This window comes from Coregonus lavaretus (genome assembly GCF_964263955.1).
Source record: "Coregonus lavaretus genome assembly, chromosome: 12".
Taxonomy (NCBI): domain Eukaryota; kingdom Metazoa; phylum Chordata; class Actinopteri; order Salmoniformes; family Salmonidae; genus Coregonus; species Coregonus lavaretus.
Window position 1 is genome coordinate 27,614,737 of NC_139999.1, and position 16,647 is coordinate 27,631,383.

General features: G+C 44.0%; 1 protein-coding gene across 1 annotated transcript in view; it reads right to left on the reverse strand.

Annotated features, from left to right (window-relative positions):
- The window catches only part of LOC311138568 (voltage-gated potassium channel subunit beta-2-like), a 166,807-nt gene that overhangs the window by 12,156 nt on the left and 138,004 nt on the right, over positions 1-16,647 (reverse strand). Inside the window, exons 4-7 of the mRNA XM_084173312.1 lie at positions 7,777-7,820; positions 7,389-7,426; positions 6,998-7,077; positions 463-507 (exon numbers count right to left, since the gene is read on the reverse strand). Coding sequence (XP_084029438.1) covers positions 463-507; positions 6,998-7,077; positions 7,389-7,426; positions 7,777-7,820 — 207 coding nt within the window. The remainder of the gene's footprint in view (positions 1-462; positions 508-6,997; positions 7,078-7,388; positions 7,427-7,776; positions 7,821-16,647) is intronic.

Sequence of the window (16,647 nt, forward strand, 5' to 3'; positions counted from 1 at the left end):
TGGAGGTGATGATTTGCGTGCCCTGAGCCTTAGATGTTACGATTGGCAGGATGACTAAGCCTAACACACCCTTTAGCTACCCACATACTGCACGTACACAAAGGAGGTACAACACTGCCATGGGGCAGTTGGCTTGACCTGGCCTGGACCAGGGTTAGACCAGTGACCAGTACAGTACAGCGTGCACACACACACACACACACACAAGGTGATGACGTAAAAGAGAGGGTAAAGGAGACGCTTTCATTCCATTATTCAGTAGCTTTGAGGGACAAGAGCAGGAGCACGGCCATGGCTCTGCTGCCTGCCTGACTCCATTCATCTTTTATCTCTCTCTGCCTGCCTGCTGGAGCACAACGGAGCACACCACACTGCTCACTAGAGGAGTTATCAGGAGAGGGAGAGTGACGGGACGGAAATGAAACATGGCTCGTTATGAAAGTAACCTCCGTACGAACATACCTCCATCCTTTCTTCTTTATGACGTTCCCCAGCACCACCTCAGCCCTGAGAGAGGGAGAGAGAGATCAGATAATGGGCATAGTCAACTAACAACTACACATACCATGACGCAAAAGAAAACAAACAGAAAGCCTTTGAAAAAGAAGACATCACAAATGTGTGGTGGTAACCCTGAACAACCCTTCCAGTGTCTCTATAGACATATAACAAAGCCCTCCTGCAGCATGTGGAGTTAAACTCAGTGAGCTGGTAGTGTGAATGGGCTGCCTGGCAGGGTGCTGGCTGGTGTGTAACAGGCTCCATGTCAGTCAGTCATTAGCAGCAGTCGGGGTGCCAATTAGGCCCAACGTGGCCTCCATTAGGGCTGGGATGACTCCGGTCATTGGGAGGGAGGAAGGGAGCACCGGTCTGCAAGGCTAACAAATGCCATGTTTTCCTGTAATGTGAACTCTGTGTAGTGTATGGCAAGCACAAAGTGGCTGTGCTCCCCCTCTCTCAGTCTCTGAACCCCCTCCTCCCCCCTCAGTCTCTGAACCCCCCCTCAGTCTCTGAACCCCCTCTCTGTCTCTGAACCCCCTCTTCCCCTACCCGTCTCTGAACCCCCTCTTCCCCTCTCTGTCTCTGAACCCCATCTTCCCCTCTCTGTCTCTGTAACCCCTCTCTGTCTCTGTAACCCCTCTCTGTCTCTGTACCCCCTCTCTGTCTCTGAACCCCCCTCTTCCCCTCAGTCTCTGAACCCCCCTCTTCCCCCCTCAGTCTCTGTACCCCCTACCCCCTCTTCTCCCCTCAGTCTCTGTACCCCCTACCCCCTCTTCTCCCCTCTGTCTCTGTACCCCCTCTTCTCCCCTCAGTCTCTGAACCCCCCTCTTCCCCCCTCAGTCTCTGTACCCCCTACCCCGTATTCTCCCCTCTGTCTCTGTACCCCCTCTTCTCCCCTCAGTCTCTGAACCCCCCTCTTCCCCCCTCAGTCTCTGTACCCCCTACCCCGTATTCTCCCCTCTGTCTCTGTACCCCCTCTTCTCCCCTCTGTATCTTTACCCCCTCTACTCCCCTGTCTCTGTACCCCCTCTACTCCCCTCTGTCTCTGTACCCCCTCTACTCCCCTCTTCCCCTCTCTGTACCCCCTCTTTCCCTCTCTGTACCCCCTCTTTCCCTCTCTGTACCCCCTCTTTCCCTCTGTACCCCCTCTTTCCCTCTCTGTACCCCCTCTTCCACTCTGTCTCTGTACCCCCTCTTCCCCTCTCTCTGCTTCTCTTTCCCTTATCCCTCTCTCCCCCTCCCCATCAGATCTCTCTCTGCCTGTATGTGCAGGGGGAGAGGGAGGGCCATTTCTGGAAGGCTAATGCCAGATGTTTGCATCTCTTCCCCCTTGTAGGCCCATGTCTTCTTCATGAAGAGAGGAGAGAGGTTCTGATTGTATTAGTTTGTGTGCGTTTGTGGCAGTGACATACTATGCTGTACTCGGCTCCTTTGAAATTAGTGTTTTAAGAGAGAGAGCAGATGGTAGAGGTAGAGTAGGTTTTAAACTTAATCTGTAGATCCTAGGTTCAGCCCCTGACTACTAGTGTTGCAATGGTGGTGGTGGTGTCTAAGTAACGTTCTCTTTATAGATTACACATTCTTATTTCCTTCTCAAATTGTTTTCCACTGCGTCATTTCCATAACCTGCATTTTACATTGACTTTAGACAATTATATGCATCAGAGCCACAGAGAGTGGCCATTGATGCAATTAGCCAGCAATATAAAGAGGGGGGGAGTGGGTTGATATTGATAAGTGTGTGTGGGTGTGTATTATATGTTGACAGTATGAAGAATACAGACAAGATTCAGTGCATGGGCTGCACCATATTGTTCATGTTTTTGTTTGTTAATGGTGTGTGTGAAGCAATGTTCCCTCTAAGCTGCGCGTGTGCTCAGTAGCACCGAGACTGCCACACTGCTCCCCGGGACTGCCGTCCAGAAATATCAGCCCACAGAGAGAAGAACGAGATTGAACTTCACTCAACTTTCTAGAGCAGTGGTCACCAACCGCTCGATCACGATTGACTGGTCGATCTCCAAGGCATTCCTAGTCGATCTCCAAACATTTCTGTAAAAAACCCAACGATAAAGCCTTGTGTTCCTATTTTTTTATTAGTCTCTGGCTGTTGGCGGTAGGTGCACCCGATTCAGCTGTTGCCATTTTGAACAATTTAATGTGTACTATAGGCCTACCGCTGGCCAATCAGATGGCTCAGATGACCGTGTCTGCAGTAACATAGCAGGCATAAAAGAAAGCTACAGCAAAGATGATCCTGTGAGATTTCAGACTAGAGAAAGACTGTCAACGAATACAGCAACGAGATGTTTAAATTCTTAAATCAGCACTGTCAACACTTTGTATTCAACACTTTTATAAGCCATAAAATGTGTGTTCTTCCTATTTCTACTCAGAGCTACAACAAGCACTGCAGCAGTAATTAATGAGTAGGAAAGTGTATAGATAGGCTTGCGTTGTTGTTATTATTAGCGGCTTGGGTCTTTTTTAATATTGAGGAATATATAACTTTCTCTGTTCATAGGAGTAACATGAATTTGTGCATGAGGCAGAAATAATGCGGTGCGACTCGAGTTTCGCCATCATCTGGAAAACGGTGTCCCTTTTTGGTCAGTGTAAGTGGAGGAAAGGGAGAGCAGAGGGATGTCGAGAGGCAGACCCTCAGTCTGCTGCTCTCTCCCTTCGCTGAGACTGACCATCACATGCAGGCACAATCAGCCCAGTAAAATAAAAATAAAAACCTAATTATTTAAATGTATGCTTACTCAGCTATGCGTCACAAGTAATACAACAACTGATCTATTACCAGTGTGATCATACAGCCTACCTCAAATGTTGAATGGCCTGAACAACAATGCATTGGCAGGGCAATTCAAACAAAGCCAATATGCGGTGATAATGTATTAGGCCTATAGCTTACTGCACAAACTTCATTGCTACAGTACTGTTTTTAATTGGTTAATGTTGCATAGACTTCTGTTTTTTATGTCATGTTAAAAAAAATCTGAGCAGTAGATCTCGGCTTGCATTTTGACTCAGTGATCTTGACTCAGAAAAGGTTGGTGACCATTGTTCTAGAGTCTTCCCTGTTAACACTATCAATGTTTCCCTTTACTGTGGCAATTGTGATCGAATCAACGCAATATTAGCCACTTTCAATGCAACATACCGAAACAAAACGAACTATGCAAGAGATTTTGTTGTAGGCAGAACGCATCGGAGTAGGATTCTATTGCATTGACATGCATTACTCAGCTCGTACACTACTCAGCTCGCGCAGCATAAACAATCAGAGCTGCAGTAGGCCTATATGGAAATAGACCATTGCCATATATGGATCTGTGCCATTTACTTTGAACTGGACTGTGTTTACAGCATGAGCGGTCGTGAGTAGACGCGCTTGTTTTGAGATCAAAGCGAGAGCTGCATGTAGCCATGTGTGCACATTTTGTTCATATCCTTTGCTAGTTAGTGAGTTATTAGCCCAGTTATAGATCATTTGTAGTCAGCAATAGGGGAGTGATTGCTTCCTACAAGTGCACAAAACGTATACATTTCTTGACATCTTTGAAAAGCGAGTCGGGTAAAGGGGCTGTGTTGTATTTTGAGACAGGCTTGAATGAGCTAAGTAGCCAATAGGCAGCATTATTCTCTGTAATAATGGTATGGGAATAATAATGTATTTTATTTTGTAAAGTGGTTTCTTGCATCAAACAACACAACAACATTTCCAGTCACCTGTTTTTTTTCTCAAAAGTCTCATGGAATGTAGGCCTCCATTGAACACCACACATTGGCTGCTACTGTAGGATGAATGATAGAACAGCTATTTCCATGTTAATGTTATGAATTTTCTCCATTGTTTTTGATGGTAGGCCACTCTGGTAGGCCTACATTATGATCAAATAGTCACAGTAGCCTACATGGCCACTGTTAAAACTAACTTAAAGCGGGTACAGCCTCAGTGTTCACAGTAAACGCGCTGGAAGTTGCACAGAATTTAGCAGATCTGAAATTAGCTCAGTGCCCAAAAAAAGTAGAGGGAAAATTGGTGTGAAGGGGTGGGTTGTTAAAGCCATAGAGTTTGTGCTAATGGGTCTACACTTACACTATAGTATGTTAGTAAGCGTGCGTTGGTCCATAAGCTAGCTGTCAATCGATGTACTGTATAGTGTGTCCCTGTCAATATGTTTCAGTGACTCGGTCATAGTGGCAGGGAAAAATACACAGTGCAAACACACATATGTACTAACCCACAGAACCAGGCATTTAGCTGCAGCGGGGCTGCAATTGGGAGCCTCTCTCCCACTCTCTAACCACTCTACCAACCCAAAATGTTGACTTTGTGGCAATATCAACAGTGAGGCCAGCAACACATAATTATCCCCATATCCAGATTCAGTCCACTTTACTGAGTTTGACTGAAGAGCTGACATGCTGGGTTCTGACAGACTGTCAGGTCCATTTGCATGCCACACAGATCTGTCACTCTGTTGATCTGCCAGTTCTAATGTCACCATTGTGTGGAATGATGATGGTAAAGGTCAACTTTATTTCCCTTGTCCTACAAGTCTGCCACCATTTCCTTATGTTGCAGTTTGATATGTATCCTTTCCACAGCTCAGCTACAGAAGCCACATGTAAGTAAATATTCAAAATAGTGCTGAGTGATTAGTGCTTTTTGAGATCGGGTCTTTTTCGGTTAGATTATGAAAAAATATTCACGATTTTCAATTTCGGTTTTGATAAATGTTTTAAAACATGAAATACACTATGCATTATGTGGGTTGAATGCTGTAACACAGAATAAAACAATTAATAAAAGTCCCATGATGGTAGTGACTGCCCGTTACTGCTTATCACTTATTAACCATCATTTATTCACATTACTTTACTTTAATAAAATATTTTAGTTGTTGTGTATATTACATTTGTTTTATTTGATGACTATTACTTCATTCCAAGTCATCAACGCATCTCTATAGAGCTGCAGCCTATGCTGTCTGACAAAATCACTATTTTAGTAGTTCTTCAAAGTAAATAAGGCATACAATTATGAATGCTGAATACCAACTATCAATCACTTAGAATATGTGTTTTCTGGTAAAAATACCTTGCGAAGCAACTGCTCTCTATGTATCCCTATTGATCGTGCATTCTTCTGTCTCTTACGTAGCAGGAGTAAAAGAAACACCGAACGGACACGTAGGCACGCAATAGATTATGGTCATTGTAGTTAATCATCACATTTTCTGCGCTAAACTATGTAGAACATTGGCCTGTTGGAAACTACAACTCCCTACTACATCGCACAGTTTGGGCGTGATCTGATTTATCTCTAGAGAAGCTGCAGCACAATGTGCGCATTGAGCTCAAAAAACAAACAAACAATGGAATTAAAATAATTGAACAGTCGTTGGTCAATTAGTTGTTTAAAAAACGAAAAATAACTGACATTTCGCTTCATCACTCAGCACTAATTCAAAATGATAAAGCCATCAACAATTTATGTGGTGGCTGTTGTTTGTCTTTTATTTTCTTTCTTCAGTCTTTTACATAATATTAACACCTTGGGAAATGTGCCTGATGCCACAATGAGAGCCCAGTATTTTCCTTGGGGAGGATTTAGAGAAGAGTTAGAGGCTGTTAATCTGAGGTACTGTTGGAAAGGATAATCCCTCAGATTATTTCAGTTCATCCTTACTCACAACAAAGATCCATTAATCCAGGACAGTGTATACAGCTATCTGAGGAGATGTTATAAAGCCCTACCAAGGTTAGAGTTGGCAAAATATCACTGTTTGGGTTCAACTGGTATTAAAGCAATCATGAATAATCGACCCTTGACCTCTCATCAAAAATACCACTAGAGCTCAGTATGATGAGTGTTATAAATGAGGTGTTTCTCCCCTCAGGTCTGGAGCTCAAGGCTACAGAGCAAGTAATCACTCATGTTTATGTAAACAGTTTTGCAGGCTTGACCTGGTCGCCTTGTCCAAGGCACGTGTGGATTAAATTGTAAGGCCTTGTATTTGCAAACATGCCTGCCAACTACCTACGCGGGAGGCCGCAGAGGCGCACAAACTCACGGTAAGTGCATCAGTGTGCGTTTCATCTGAGCCTCAGATACACCGAACCAGAGGTTTAATCAAATTTAATGAGATCTCTAAAGATGTGTGATGATCTGGGAGACTCCCTCAACATGCTGTAGGCTAACACTGGAGAGACTGGAGACCAGCACCAGCCTCATTGATACTAGATGTGAGTCTACACCACATCCTTTAGATGAGTCCCCTACCTCATTAATAAACACACTCATACATTCATTGCCACCTGTTAGGTCAGCGCTCGTTCAAACACATTACAGTACATGTGTTAGCCTATGCTTTGCTTGGCTATGTGGCTGTGTGTGGTATGATCCTGTGATTCAGCGGTCATTGATATCTAAGTGATGTCTGCATGAGGATGTTATGTGGACAGTCTGGATGATACTCACTTCCCTGCGGCGTAGACCTCTGCTGTGTCAAACAGATTTATGCCGTTCTCGTAGGCCAGACACAACAGCTGCTCCGCCATCTGTTGGCCGAGAGTGGCGCGAGGGAGAAGAAAGAGGGGGGGGGTCAAGAGATCACTGATCGGTGCTTAAGTGTTTTCAACTATTAAAATCCGGGCTGCATGTATGAGGTTGTAACCGCACGCTTCAGTGCTATGGCACGTGTGTTGGTTCTCTGGCTCTCTATGTGTCAATATGTTTGCAGTGTAAGCAGTGTTACAGTCTGTTACAAGTCTTCCTGAGCAGCAGTGGGCTGTAGAAGCATGTAGATAGTTGTGAAACTGGAGAGTGTTGACTGACTGATAGAATAACAGAAAAACTCATCTGCTCTCACCTCATCTGTTATCTGCCCTCCGAACGTCACCCATGTTCCTACAGAGAGATGACAGGGAGACCGTGTTAGTAGTCTATCAGACTAGAGATACATAGAGAGAGCAGTGTTGAAGAGGCAGTGATGCCACACGTTGATTACTGTAGCTTTTTAATTACAGTTATAAGAGATGAGGCTTTGGCACAGTTTGCCATAACAGTGTTAGTCAACAGATTGAGGTCTCAGCTGGCATTTCTGACATATCTTCACTCTCCTAGATATCTGCTAGAAAAATAATTTGGTGTGAAATAAATTCCCTTTGTGTATTTCTGGTGAAAACAACAGCAGTCTGGGTCACCTCTAACACAGTTTGTTTCCTAGCCCCTCAGCACCCCCCCTGGCTCACACTCACCTAGACCAAGGCAGGACACCCTCAGGCCAGACTTCCCAAGGTTTCTGTCAGAATACAGAGAAAACATTATCCTTAATATGGTGCTGATAATGACACTGTACTTTTTAGTGCTGTAGGTTTGAGATAGTCAAGCTTTGTTTAAGTAGTTCCATACTTCATGACAACTAATGTATCTGTGTCTCCACTGACACAGACTACTGGGAGGTTGTAACAACTATGGCAGTTGACAATCAAGACAGCTCATGAAGAAACATTATGTCTCTCTCTGTAGTCTGGATGCAGGTGGAGGGGAGCAGGCACACGGATGCCTGCCAGTATGATCATGTTCCTGTGGCTGTGTGCATGCGTGTGGCCATGTGTGGATAGAGATTCCACTGGAGGGCTGACAAAGGAAGTGGGTCTTAATCTGGCCCAGCATGACATCCTGTGGAATATCTCAGTTCACACCAGGAAGCCCCGCGCCTCAATCCCCTATAGCCAATCACACGCTTCGACTCCAGCTCGAACCCCTACAGCAATTCCCAGTCCCTAGAGAAAACGTGGCACCTCTTTCACCAATCGCAGCTCAGACACAGACTCTACAACTGACACACATACAGTTTTGGTTTAGTTCTCTTTTACCTTTTAGCCTAAAAAGTCACAGGTAAAATGAAGAGAATACCCTGGAAAAACCTGCAGTAGGTAACAGGCTTATTCTAGTGTTATAAATTCAGTGGCTCAAAAAGGCATATTTCTTTTTTGTGTCCTGTGCACGGCAAGCCGTTTATCATTCACATTTGGCACATCAACATTACGCAAGTATATTAAATTATTAATTTAGGCAGTATTCAAAAGATTGAAAGCCTCAAGGTTGCATAGCTTTCTATGCGGTGCATTTAATAGGCTAATATAATTTCACCAGGGCCGCTCTGTCATGGCCAATAACTTCAAAAACATTGTGTCAAGGCAACACAGAACAGTGAACCACAGGGCAAGACTTGAGGCAGCGCTAGGCTACAACCTTGAGTGCTGCACTTGTCATAATGGGTACACCACAGAAATAAATATAACCATTTAATGTCTTTCTATGGGGTACACAATGTACCTTGTTCCTTCCTTCCTAAGCTCTCAATACGAAGAATCCAATCCAAATATGAGATCCTTAAAGCCGATGACATAAGCTCAAAACACAATGAACCATTCCAACTAAAAACCGTGAGTAGAGAACCTTGAGTTGCCATCTGCTAGAGATAAGTAAGATGTGTGGGATATGGAATGATGTAATGGATGTTGTGGGAGGAAGAGTGTGTAGGTTTATGTGGGTGGTCTGTCTAATTTTGTAGGAGTATGATTGTGTGTATGCGGTTATTATTGGAATATACATATATGAGAGTGTATCCATGGCTGTGTGTGTGTGTGTGTGTGTAGGATTATGAGTGTGTGGGTGTCTTGTGAAGCCATGTAGGTTTTCTACATTGCGGTGGTGACTAAGAACAAAACAATCAATTTATGTTGCTCTGAAACAGCAAGGGGATCCAAAAAAGCCCACTTTACATGTGGACTGAAATTCAAAATAAACTAGCACCATAATATCAGCTTTAACAAGCATATGCAGTCCAGGTCAAGAAGATTCTCTCCTCAAATGTTGGGTCCTTTAGGGTCTCTTTCATGATATCTTATCATGTGTTATCTGCAAGTCCAGTGCACAAAGAGAGGAAGAGGCGAAGCGAGAGGGCCGACTCCGCCCCAAAATCTGTCTGTGCGAAAATAAAGGATGGACGTGGGGATTTTTTGTACGGAGGTCAAGGAGAGTATCGAATTTAGTCCAAATAAAATGTAATCGCTCATTTGCTACGTGTGGCCTATATAATCGAATAGAAGTTTCGTAATGCTAAGGTTGTTACAAATGTACTAATATAAGTGGACGTGCGTGACATAACGCCAACTTTGCAAAAAGTGCCACCGATAAGTTTGCTAAATTAAGAAAAAATTGACAGATGAAGACATACGGGTGATGAAAGCAGTATAACTGAGGGGAACATTAACGATGTAGAAGTTCGCTATGATGTATCAGATTGTGTTTGCTAGCTAGCTAACGTTAGCCTGAGACGCAATCTCGTCAACAGCTAACTAAACTAACTAATTGTAAATTAAGGCACAAATACCTCAGATAAAGATAGATATACTAGAGTATGTGGACACCACTTCAAATTAGTGTATTCGGCTATTTCAGCCACACCCATTGCTGACAAGTGTATAAAATCGGGCACACAGCCATGCAATCTACATAGACAAACATTGTCAGTAGAATGGCTTTACTGAAGAGCTCAGTGACTTTCAACATGGCACCGTCATAGGATGCCACCTTTCCAACAAGTCAGTTTGTCAAATGTCTGCCCTGCTAGAGCTGCCCCGGTCAACTGTAAGTGCTGTTATTGTGAAGTGGAAACATCTAGGAGCAACAAAGGCTCAGCCACGAAGTGGTAGGCCACACAAGCTGACAGAACGTGACCTCCGAGTGCTGAACTGCGTAGCAACACTCACTACCGAGTTCCAAACTGCCTCTGGAAGCAACATCAGCACAATAACTGTTTGTCAGGAGCTTCATGAAATGGGTTTCCATGGCCGAGTAGGCTACCTGCCCGAATACATAGTGGCAACTGTAAAGTTTGGCGGAGGAGGAATAATGGTCTGGGGATGTTTTCATGGTTCGGGCTAGGCCCTTTAGTTCCAGTGAAGGGAAATCTTAACGCTACAGCATACAATGACATTCTAGACGATTCAGTGCTTCCAAACCTTGTGGCAACAGTTTGGGGAAGGCCCTTTCCTGTTTCAGCATGACAATACCCCTATGCACAAAGCGAGGTCCATAGAGAAATGGTTTGTCGAGATTGGTGTGGAAGAACTTGATTGGCCTGCAGAGAGCCCTGACCTCAACCCCATCGAACACCTTTGGGATGAATTGGAACGCAGACTGCGAGCCAGGCCTAACCGCCCAACATCAGTGCCCGACCTCACTATCTATCTATCGCATTCGGAAAGTATTCAAACCCCTTCACTTTTTCCAAATTTTGTTACGTTACAGCAATTTTTTTTCTCCTCATCAATCTACACACAATACCCTATAATGACAAAGCGAAAACAGGTTTTTAGAAATATAAATAATATAAAAAACTAATACCTTATTTACTTAAGTATTCAGACCCTTCGCTATGACACTCGAAAATTGAGCTCCGGTGCATCCTGTTTCCATTGATCATCCTTGAGACATTTCTACAACTTGATTGGAGTCCACCTGTGGTAAATTCAATTGATTGGACATGATTTGGAAAGGCACACACTTGTCTATAAGGTCCCACAGTTGACAGTGCATGTCAGAGCAAAAACCAAGCCATGAGGTCGAAGGAATTGTCCGTAGAGCTCCGAGACAGGATTGTGTCGAGGCACAGATCTGGGGGAGGGTACCAAAAAATGTCTGCAGCATTGAAGGTCCCCAAGAACACAGTGGCCTCCATCATTCTTAAATGGAAGAAGTTTGGAACCACCAAGACTCTTCCTAGAGCTGGCCGCCCAGCCAAACTGAGCAATCGGGGGAGAAGGGCCTTGGTCAGGGAGGTGACCAAGAACCCAATGGTAACTCTGACAGAGCTCCTCTGTGGAGATGGGAGAACCTTCCAGAAGGACAACCAATCAGGCCTTTATGGTGGCCAGAGGGAAGCCACTCCTCAGTAAAAAGGCACATGACAGCCCGCTTGCAGTTTGCCAAAAGGCACCTAAAGGACTCTCAGACCATGAGAAACAAGATTCTCTGGTCTGATGAAACCAAGATTGAACTCTTTGGCCTAAATGCCAAGCGTCACGTCTGGAGGAAACCTGGCACCATCCCTACGGTGAAGCATGGTGGTGGCAGCATCGTGCTGTGGGGATGTTTTTCAGCGGCAGGGACTGGGAGACTAGTTAGGATTGAGGGAAAGATGAACGGAGCAAAGTACATCCTTGATGAAAACCAACTCCAGAGCGATCAGGAACTCAGACTGGGGTGAAGATTCACCTTCCAACAGGACAACGCAGGAGTGGCTTCGGGACAAGTCTCTGAATGTCCTTGAGTGGCCCAGCCAGAGCCCGAACTTGAACCCGATCAAACATCTCTGGAGAGACCTGAAAATAGCTGTGCAGTGACTCTCCCCATCCAACCTGACAGAGCTTGAAAAGATCTGCAGAGAAGAATGAGAGTAATCACCAAATCCAGGTGTGCCAAGCTTGTAGCATCATACCCAAGAAGACTCGAGGCTGTAATTGCTGCCAAAGGTGCTTCAACAAAGTACTAAGTAAAGGGTCTGAATACTTATGTAAATATGATATTTCAGTATCTTTTGTTTTGCAAAAATGTCTAAAAACCTATTTTTGCTTTGTCATTATGGGGTATTGTGTGTAGATTGATGATGGAAAAAAACAATGTAATCCATTTTAGAATAAGACTAACGTAACAAAATGCGGAAAAGTCAAGGGGTCTGAATACTTTCCGAATGCACTATCCATCTATCTATCCATCTATCCATGGCACCGGTCTGTGTTTCACACCTGTTTGTCTAGCTAATCAGTTTTGCAATATGGGCACCATGTTGCCAGACGGGAAGTAGGGGAAACGTGCGCGCAAAGTGAGAACAAAATATGTCATCCAATTTAGATGTTGATTTGAGGAGGAGGGCGTAGCATCTAAACACTGGATTTAACAGATTCTTGTTCACTGCTCGGCAAAGCAAATGACGACTTCCTAATCAGAACAGTCTACCGATTATGGATATAGCTTACGACGCGGGACACATGGTGCTAGCAGGTACAGTCATTGGACCCTGAGTTATCCTGAACACATTCACTATGGGATACGATTAGAGCTCGTCTTATTAATTACTGAAATAATTAATTAGAGGTCTAATATTGGGCTAAGGTTAACTCCGCTCCCCTCAGGCCCACCACTGCTACTGATCTACAATCAACCAGGTTTTAATTGCCTTAGCTAGAATGGACCATGGGGCATTGGTTCCACCTCGTTTTAAACAGAGATAATGCTCAAACAAATAGCTGAGAACTCTGATTAAATAGTTTAAAAGCAGTCTTCATGTATTTGCAGGATATTCGTTTTTCACCGTTCATAACGGAAAACATTTTCTACTGTATAGGCCTACAGTAGCCTATTTTAGCCTGTTTTTCATCTGTATACACTGAATAAGATGGTAGAAATGATTGGGTGAGGACTGTTGTCATGGCTTGAGGTATTATACATCAAACGCAAATGCTTAATAAGATTAAAAGAATGGTGCTCATTGCTTTCACACACACACTGTGCAACCTGCTCAGAAATTAGACGTACAGTAAAGCTGTCAGCGCAGATAAATTGGGAAGCATGCTTCTAGACTACAGTCACAACAATCTGCATAAACTGTTATTCCAGAATCATAGTATTGTTCAACTACAAGTGCAGGACAGGTGTGTATTTGAGTTAGGTCCTTTTCAAAATACAAAAAGTAACCGACAGACCAGACACCCAGTCTGGTCTCTGTCGTTCTTCACCTAGGGACGATACATCCCTTTGTCAATTCTGTGTAGTGCTAAATATTTTATCAGGCTGGCTGTTGATACTGCATGTTGGCCCTGGGCTATCCTTCTCCTCCCTGCCCTCCCACGCAGGGACCTGGTAGCAGTACTGTATCAGGCTGATTTGATCTGGGGTCAGTTTGCTGCTACGCCTCCCTGGACACGGCCCAGAAGAGTAAGGTCACCTACATCTCCTACCCTCTTCAATTATGGACTTCCGCCGCACACTACATTACACTACATCAGGGAGCATGAGCAGCCTCAACACATTATGAGTGGACTCAATGACCACTGACTATGTGAGAGCTATTTAATTGGCTGTAAATGAGACGAGTCAGAGCCTCTGGGCTGTTTGTACCAGTGGCCTCATGCAGGGCCGGATTAAGAAATCATAGGCCCTGTTGCTTTGTTAAAAAAAAGTTGAGCAGAGGCGTTTTTAGAATTTCCACACATTTTATTTTTTGCAGGGCAACCCCCAACAAATCTTCCTGTTAAAAAACACATTTCATGCAATTCTACGTAATTTACATGACAGAAGACATTAGCTGAATCTTTTTTAATACCACACAAATGACCAAAATGAGTGGCTACTCTGACACTGACAAACTGAGATCAATCTGGTCTTGAATTCAAACGAACAATAGGCCAGGCCAATGAAGCGAAACAGATTATATATAATATATATACATACATACAGTGAGGGAAAAAAGTATTTGATCCCCTGCTGATTTTGTACGTTTGCCCACTGACAAAGAAATGATCAGTCTATAATTTTAATGGTAGGTTTATTTGAACAGTGAGAGACAGAATAACAACAAAAAAATCCAGAAAAACGCATGTCAAAAATGTTATAAATTGATTTGCATTTTAATGAGGGAAATAAGTATTTGACCCCTCTGCAAAACATGACTTAGTACTTGGTGGCAAAACCCTTGTTGGCAATCACAGAGGTCAGACGTTTCTTGTAGTTGGCCACCAGATTTGCACACATCTCAGGAGGGATTTTGTCCCACTCCTCTTTGCAGATCTTTTCCAAGTCATTAAGGTTTCGAGGCTGACGTTTGGCAACTCAAACCTTCAGCTCCCTCCACAGATTTTCTATGGGATTAAGGTCTGGAGACTGGCTAGGCCACTCCAGGACCTTAATGTGCTTCTTCTTGAGCCACTCCTTTGTTGCCTTGGCCGTGTGTTTTGGGTCATTGTCATGCTGGAATACCCATCCATGACCCATTTTCAATGCCCTGGCTGAGGGAAGGAGGTTCTCACCCAAGATTTGACGGTACATGTCCCCGTCCATCGTCCCTTTAATGCGGTGAAGTTGTCCTGTCCCCTTAGCAGAAAAACACCCCCAAAGCATAATGTTTCCACCTCCATGTTTGACGGTGGGGATGGTGTTCTTGGGGTCATAGGCAGCATTCCTCCTCCTCCAAACACGGCGAGTTGAGTTGATGCCAAAGAGCTCCATTTTGGTCGCATCTGACCACAACACTTTCACCCAGTTCTCCTCTGAATCATTCAGATGTTAATTGGCAAACTTCAGACGGGCCTGTATATGTGCTTTCTTGAGCAGGGGGACCTTGCGGGCGCTGCAGGATTTCAGTCCTTCACAGTGTAGTGTGTTACCAATTGTTTTCTTGGTGACTATGGTCCCAGCTGCCTTGATATCATTGACAAGATCCTCCCGTGTAGTTCTGGGCTGATTCCTCACCGTTCTCATGATCATTACAACTCCACGAGGTGAGATCCCCATGCCGAGGGAGATTGACAGTTCTTTTGTGTTTCTTCCATTTGCAAATAATCGCACCAACTGTTGTCACCTTCTCACCAAGCTGCTTGGCGATGGTCTTGTAGCCCATTCTAGCCTTGTGTAGGTCTACAATCTTGTCCCTGACATCCTTGGAGAGCTCTTTGGTCTTGGCCATGGTGGAGAGTTTGGAATCTGATTGATTGATTGCTTCTGTGGACACGTGTCTTTTATACAGGTAACAAGCTGAGATTTGGAGCACTCCCTTTAAGAGTGTGCTCCTAATCTCAGCTCGTTACCTGTATAAAAGACACCTGGGAGCCAGAAATCTTTTTGATTGAGAGGGGGTCAAATACTTCTTTCCCTCATTAAAATGCAAATCAATTTATAACATTTTTGACATGCGTTTTTCAGGATTCTTTTGTTGTTATTCTGTCTCTCACTGTTCAAATAAACCTACCATTAAAATTATAGAGTGATCATTTCTTTGTCAGTGGGCAAACGTACAAAATCAGCAGGGGATCAAATACTTTTTTCCCCTCACTGTACATACATATATATACACACAGTGGGGAAAAAAAGTATTTAGTCAGCCACCAATTGTGCAAGTTCTCCCACTTAAAAAGATGAGAGAGGCCTGTAATTTTCATCATAGGTACACGTCAACTATGACAGACAAATTTAGATTTTTTTTCCCAGAAAATCACATTGTAGGATTTTTAATGAATTCATTTGCAAATTATGGTGGAAAATAAGTATTTGGTCACCTACAAACAAGCAAGATTTCTGGCTCGCACAGACCTGTAACTTCTTCTTTAAGAGGCTCCTCTGTCCTCCACTCGTTACCTTTATTAATGGCACCTGTTTGAACTTGTTATCAGTATAAAAGACACCTGTCCACAACCTCAAACAGTCACACTCCAAACTCCACTATGGCCAAGACCAAAGAGCTGTCAAAGGACACCAGAAACAAAATTGTAGACCTGCACCAGGCTGGGAAGACTGAATCTGCAATAGGTAAGCAGCTTGGTTTGAAGAAATCAACTGTGGGAGCAATTATTAGGAAATGGAAGACATACAAGACCACTGATAATCTCCCTCGATCTGGGGCTCCACGCAACATCTCACTCCGTGGGGTCAAAATGATCACAAGAACGGTGAGCAAAAATCCCAGAACCACACGGGGGGACCTAGTGAATGACCTGCAGAGAGCTGGGACCAAAGTAACAAAGCCTACCATCAGTAACACACTACGCCGCCAGGGACTCAAATCCTGCAGTGCCAGACGTGTCCCCCTGCTTAAGCCAGTACATGTCCAGGCACGTCTGAAGTTTGCTTGAGAGCATTTGGATGATCCAGAAGAGGATTTGGAGAATGTCATATGGTCAGATGAAACCAAAATATAACTTTTTGGTAAAAACTCAACTCGTCGTGTTTGGAGGACAAAGAATGCTGAGTTGCATCCAAAGAACACCATACCTACTGTGCAGCATGGGGGTGGAAACATCATGCTTTGGGGCTGTTTTTCTGCAAAGGGACCAGGACGACTGATC